The 6,535-nt window shown below is 38.6% G+C and overlaps 1 protein-coding gene across 1 annotated transcript; it reads right to left on the bottom strand.

Moving 5' to 3' along the window:
- Positions 1–2,446: 2,446 nt before the first annotated feature.
- Positions 2,447–5,645, bottom strand: LOC307045828 (serine/threonine-protein phosphatase 2A 56 kDa regulatory subunit delta isoform-like). Its single transcript, XM_079691794.1, has 3 exons — positions 5,284–5,645; positions 5,130–5,192; positions 2,447–4,137 (listed from the first exon to the last, which is right to left on the bottom strand). Exons 1-3 carry the CDS (start codon positions 5,308–5,310, stop codon positions 3,973–3,975), a joined length of 255 nt encoding a protein of 84 aa, XP_079547920.1. The 5' UTR covers positions 5,311–5,645; the 3' UTR covers positions 2,447–3,972.
- Positions 5,646–6,535: the final 890 nt, after the last annotated feature.

Below are 6,535 nucleotides of genomic sequence, written 5' to 3'. Positions count from 1 at the left end.
TGCAGAGAGCGAAGCTGATTGGCTGAGAGGTGTGTCGGAGGCGGGACATGCATTGGAATTTTCGGTGTGGCTCCTCCTCTCCACTGACTGGTCTCTGGTGACGCTCTGCGAGGCAGGCCCTGCCACAGATCTCAGATCAGATTGACTTAAATCATTTCCACAGTTTAACCATTAGCAGGGGTTTCAGCATAATCTGATTTAGGATAAACAGCTGGAAATAACTTACTCCGAGTGTGCCCAGAGAGAGAGAGGCCCCGGCTGAATCTTCAAAGTCTCTCATTGTTTTCTCCTGTCATCTCTGCTTGGTGTTTTATCATAGGGAGGTGGAGGAGAGGGTCAGAGGGGGCCTCAAATCTTTGGATTCAATCAGGAACAGGAGTAGACAAGAAGAAACCGCAAGAGGGGCTGAAGACAGGCTGAAGACAGGCTAAATGTGGACTCAAACACCAGAGCTCTTCAGTGAGGAAAACCAAAGAAATTCAACCGAAATGTGTGTGATTATGCACAACACAAGATGAAAGACCATGTAAATGTGTGGCACAGTCATTCTGAATATGATTAAATAATATGAAGTCTGAGAAAGGATTAGATCCATTTTTAAAAAGACATGAAAAAGACAGTATTCCACAATAGGAACTGAATTAAGCTTCAATCAGCCCTTTCGTAACATAATAATGTATTTTGAGAGATGGCTTTCTGACTCACAATGTTCAGGGCAAAGGCAGACTTTGCGGCATTATGTTATTCTGGGTGATGTACAGTGCTTAACAAAATTAGCCTAAACAGGAAATGAAAGTGAGGATAGAAAAATAAATTGCACGGGCACACAGCGCAGGAAACTGCTGCAGCTCAGAGCAGCACTATGCAGCCTGTATGAAAGTTCATCTAGGGACTTACTGTAAACATCTCTTTAAAGTCAAAAATATATATCATACAAATTGAATATCACAATAAAGGTTGTGTATATTTAGACTGACCATTATTCCAATAATCTACACCAAAAAAGTAAAACTCCAATGCAAAAAATGCATATGATCTGCATTTCATCTTTATATAATAAAGCAGCTGTCCTTCTCATGTGATTCATCAGAGGACCCACGAAGTGAAAACACATTCCCGTCACAAGGCCGACCACAGTTTTTACAACAGTGGTGTTAAAGACCATTTTCACTGTCCTTTCACAGTCATTTAATGACAAAGGAAGTGCGCTGTTTTCCAACAATAAGCAATGTCAGGCATGCATTTCACAACTAATTAATGTTGGCCAATTAGGAAATTATTACTAAGTAATGTTTCAATTACTAAGCGCTGAGTTCTACTAAAGTTTGAGGTCTGAAAGCATTATAAATGATCAGTTTTGAGCACAAAATATTATGTTTTATAGACATATTACCCAAAATATTTGTCGGGATTATTTGGCAAGGTTTTTTTGTCTCAGCAGGTGTAGTTATAATTTCATTGTGGATTGAGTTTTTTCTCAACGCTTCTTTCTTTTTTCTCGAGGTTAAGGGAGGAGAGGACAGGAGAGGAAGGCCAAGTATCACTAAGCAGTTCTCACTTGGCATTCTCTCACTGAGGGGCCAAAGCCTCTCCAAGAGGTGCCATTACATTCCTCAGTCATGACAACGAGCACCGGTATTTTCTAATAGCTGCCACTTACTTCCTAAAGAGAGGACAGGCTCAAAAAGTGTACCGGATCAGAAATAGTCCAGGACGACTTCTGGATTTTTATAAGACAAAAAAAAGTATTCTGACGATGTTATATATTTTAATCGCTCTAACAAATCTTAAGTAGACCAAAAGCCACCATGAAGGTATTATCCAGTATTATTAGTGTAGTGTTATGCCATTTCTCTGTGCCATACACCTCCATTACTTTCCAAAATCAATACAAAACACATCCCATAATAGTAATTTTAACACAGGCTTTGACATTTTGAGTCAGGCCCACACAAACACCATCCTGATCACGTAAACACTCACTAATGCACCAAATGTGGATTAATCTGCACTTGAGCATACTCCCCATTAATTGTATTATTGTATTGTTTATGTTTTGCACAGTCCTCCATTGAAAGTAATTGCATCAGAGTAACTTATAGAAGCAAATGTTGCATCTGCTTTCACTTGGCTGGTGGACAACCACAAAACAATAAAAAAATTACAAATAAATCACTAAACATAAAAGTCCATTCGGGTGAGATAATTGCAATATAGACAGATGACAAGCTGTTTAAGGAAATTAGTGAGACTTTAATAAAGACAAAATAGTTTGTATGTGTCCCAGGATTAGAAATCCATGTATTTTCTATGAACAAATGATAATGCAGTTAAGTGCAACAGATGGAGTAGGGAAGTCAGAAAAGTATTGAGAGTTATAACATCTTATTTTTTTTGTATTTTCAATAGATTTGTGGACATTAAAAACACATAACATACACTGCCATTATTTATCTAACAGAGAGAAACAATAGGTTAACTTTAATTAAAAAAAAGGCTTGACATTAACTACTAAAAATTCTCCACAATTTACTGTAATAGTTCAACCAATGAAACAGCAGTTTTCCCATTTCCAGCCAGACGATGGCAGCATAGGCTGAGCTATTTGTCCAAGAGTGTCTGCAACCTTTGTCTGTAACATGAGCCCATCACTAAATGTTTTACTGACACTTGGAACAACACACTGTTTACTCCTCTACTCAAACATGCATTGTATTTCTATTGACAACATGTTGCCCACGGCAGCAAGTAGGACTGTTGTCTGTAGTCGCTTGATATTCAACATTTAAAAAGGGAAATAAAGTCTCAATTTGGATCCATGATCAAGAAATATACATTGCATTTTTATTTGATGCTGTCAGGGTACACACTTACAGATCGACATGTCCTTTCTTTCTCTTTTAGTATTTGGTAAGATATAAAAGGCACACATTTGAATCCTGAAGCCTGTGGCAAGAGTTTTAGCTAGAAACAAAAATCAATTTGTCTTCTCTTGTATTTCTCTCTGTGGCCTCATTCATCTTTCCAAGTACTCACAGAAATTGTTTATTTAAATGAAAAACCAAACTTTTTTTTGTATTTATTTTTAATTAATTGTCACATGCAGTCAACTGTGACCGTGGCTTCCTCAAACTTGCAAATCCTCTGGGCTGTACACCTCAATGGTTCCTCTGTAGTGTCACCAGGCTCATCCAAGTATGAGAACAAAGCATAGCTGTGTATAGTTTACAGGAAACCACTTAGGCCATATCCTGTAATGTAATGTAATGTGGTGTGTAAACAAAGAAGCCATGAAAGATTGATGTCGATGTTCAAACCTCAACCTCACTCACTGTCTCGTCTCAGAATCAGCATCAGTGTGATACGTAATGATGAATCAACATAGTACATTTAACAACTTACAGTATAATGATGGTTCTTTAATAGTAACTACGCTTCCAGTTATTTCTACATCTTCATCAGGCTGTATTTCCGATTAAACTTATTTTAAAGTGCAGTATTGAAGTGTATTGAAGGCCTTTCAGCTGCATGATGCTCCAACACATGTCACCAGTTAGGGTTCATGTTTAATTTGGGCATACATCTTGTGCCCAGATTCCACCACTGACCATTCAGTCTGAGTCAGAGTTATCTTACACGAGCGAGTCCTTCCAGGGCAATATCTGTTTCCTCCACTGAACGGCTGGAGATGCAGCTGATTGCACATCATTTGCATTACAGATAAAGCTGATGGGCAGTCTGCTTGGCTATTAAATTATGTAGTGAGCAAAGGTTAAAAAGGCGGTTGTGAGGATCCACCAAGGCCATGAATTGTTAATAGCATTCCCTTCATCCATATAGGCCAAACATGCAATCTAGATTAAGGTCAGCAAGCATTTTCCAGGAGAAGGGTAACCGCCTATCATTGTGTCGTCACAGAGGAGGGAAATGTAGTGGAGTTGCATTGAAGATAAAAATAGAGAAACTTTATATTTAGTTAGGCATACCTGCCAGTGCAGCCAGTTTCTGTAGCTCTCTGTTAGCACTGGGTGGGAAGGAGGAAGTGCTGAACCTCTTCTCCCTCTTGACGGCTGAGTGTGACCCCGGCTGCTTCACCCTCATCAACTGAGTTGCAGGAGGCACTTTTTTATTGGAGCCCTGCAGAAACAAGAGTTGCAAAGGAAGAGCTCCCGTTACTGGAGCAAGGTAGAGTGAGGTAGTTCCTGCACCCAAAGGAAATAGCACAGGAATCACTTTACTCAAGTGTCACCCATGGAGTTCAAAGCAGGAGAAGGAGTGGAGAGGGTCAGGACACCCAAAGGGATGAGGGGGAAGACATAGGACTTGAAAGGAAAAGAGAAGGAGTGAGGGTGTTGTGGCTAGGGTCAAGTTCCTTTCCGAATCAGATCAGGTGATTCTCAATGAAGCAACCTGATCATAGTTGGCGGTGTACTGCACTGCATCTGTTGACAGTGTTTGTGATGGACCTCTGTGGACAGAATAATTGAGCATGGATGGAGCTGATAAAGCTGTCATTGGAACAAACAGTAGGCCAAGCTGTCAATCAATCAGGTCTCTTCCAATCTCAAAGCAGGTTACTCAACATTACTGATGCCTGCCAAAAATTATAAGGACAAAAATAGCCGCTACAATGGCTCGTATTATACTCAGAGCACAAGCCATGACGGGGAGGATTGAATGCCACTGTTTTCAGAGAAAATAAAGTCATAAGATCATGCTGAAATGTCACATGAGCAACTTTGCCTTCATTCATGCTAAACATTTTCCACAAAAAGGTCAAAAGAAGTTTATAGTGAACCTCCTAAGCGCTATCAAGGCTGTTTGTTAATTAGGACACCAATTAACACAAAAGACAAAATATATTTACTTTATAAAATTCACAACAGCATAAAAGGAGCTTGTTTCCTATAACAAATAAATGTAACATCATCATTAGAGCAAATAAAACTTGTGTACACTGACCTTGCTAATGGTATTTATTGCAGTACCCTGTGGTGTCTTCACAAAAAGCAGCACAGGTTAATACTTTATCTACATGCTAGTAATGCATTTTTATGTTTTGCATATATTTAAAAAAAATAAGCCAATGTAAGTTCTGTCTGGACAGAGAAAAGTAAAGAAATACTTACATCTTGATCGTCTGCAGGTTCATTTTTACTTCCAGACTTTTTAGATCTTCCAGGTTTAGTTTCCTAAGGAGTGAAGAATCAATGAAACACATTAACCCAAATTATATAATGGTAACATGTAATAAAGTACCATTGCATCAAACATCTACTTTACCTTTTCTTTTTTGCTCTTGTAAGGCATGCTGAGATGGGAATCCCGGTGTCAGCAGGTCTCGTTGAAACTGTGTGTGTCACACACTGACAGGTAAAGCCTGGTGAACGCGTCTCTACCACAGACTACAGCTCTGCACACACTGATGTGTTTTCACTGACCATGCAAAAACCATGTGACTGCTTCCGAGCCACATTCAAAATCTCAACCTATTTCCACGGTGGCTGCATAGCACAACAACTTGTTAAAAACGTACAGTTCATGATTAAAGAAAATACCGATTGTGTTCGTTGTCAGCGCCCAACTTACTGCTGCGGGTGGGTGGCTGCACTTTCTGATAGCCGTGTGTCCTCCACCAGCCTCACCGAGAGATGTGTGCCCTCTGCCGGCTGTAATGCCATGTGAGTGCCGCAGGAGGGCAGTGTTGGATATCAAAGAGAAGGTGGATTTACAACTTCAGGGCAATGGATTGAAAGTGTTTTATTAGAAGTATGTAATACAATTATACACATTAACATCTTTCAAATTGAACTTTAAAAATAACTCAAATCAAGCGAAAAAGGCGAATAAATGGATAGAAAAGTCAGTTTTGATAGCTTTTTAATTGTTTTGCTAAATGGTGTTTTCTTTATGGACAATAGTTGCATTTCTTTCATTCGGATGTGATCTTTAACTTTTTCAAATTTAAATTCAGTAATGCAAAACTTTCATAAATGTTCATTCATGAGTACAAAGGTTATCATGATTTGACCTGATTTGGACCATGGTGATGTCAAGTGAATAATAATAAACACTGTTACACATAACTAAAATAGCTAAATATATGGAAACAGGTAAGAATGAAAATGAATAAACATTCACAAAACAGTAATGTTTGATGTTTAACGCTGATGCAATGATTCAGATCCTCACATCAGCACCACAACTCCACTGATTTTGAACACCACCCAAACAAAAAGCATTGAAAAGCATGTATTCAAGTTGAGACTACAAATACATTTTTGTATTGATTCAAGTGTGATACTATTTATTTTTACTTCCTTAGTTGAGCTTATCAATGAGAAAATGTACTTCCTGTGTGATTTTCTCAATGTATTAGTTATTTTTGCTGCAATACGTAACTTGGTCCATGTGGTGGCAGTGTTGCATGCTTTTCAGCTTTGTGTAAATTAATTCTTAAGGGTTTCCATTTACCTGAAGGCAGGTGTACTCTATAAATATAAATCTATAAATCTTACATTAAGCACCAAGGCGT

Source organism: Notothenia rossii, assembly GCF_949606895.1.
Source record: "Notothenia rossii genome assembly, chromosome: 7".
Lineage (NCBI taxonomy): Eukaryota > Metazoa > Chordata > Actinopteri > Perciformes > Nototheniidae > Notothenia > Notothenia rossii.
Note: the sequence above shows the minus strand (reverse complement) of the source record. Positions and strands in the feature narration are given on the sequence as shown.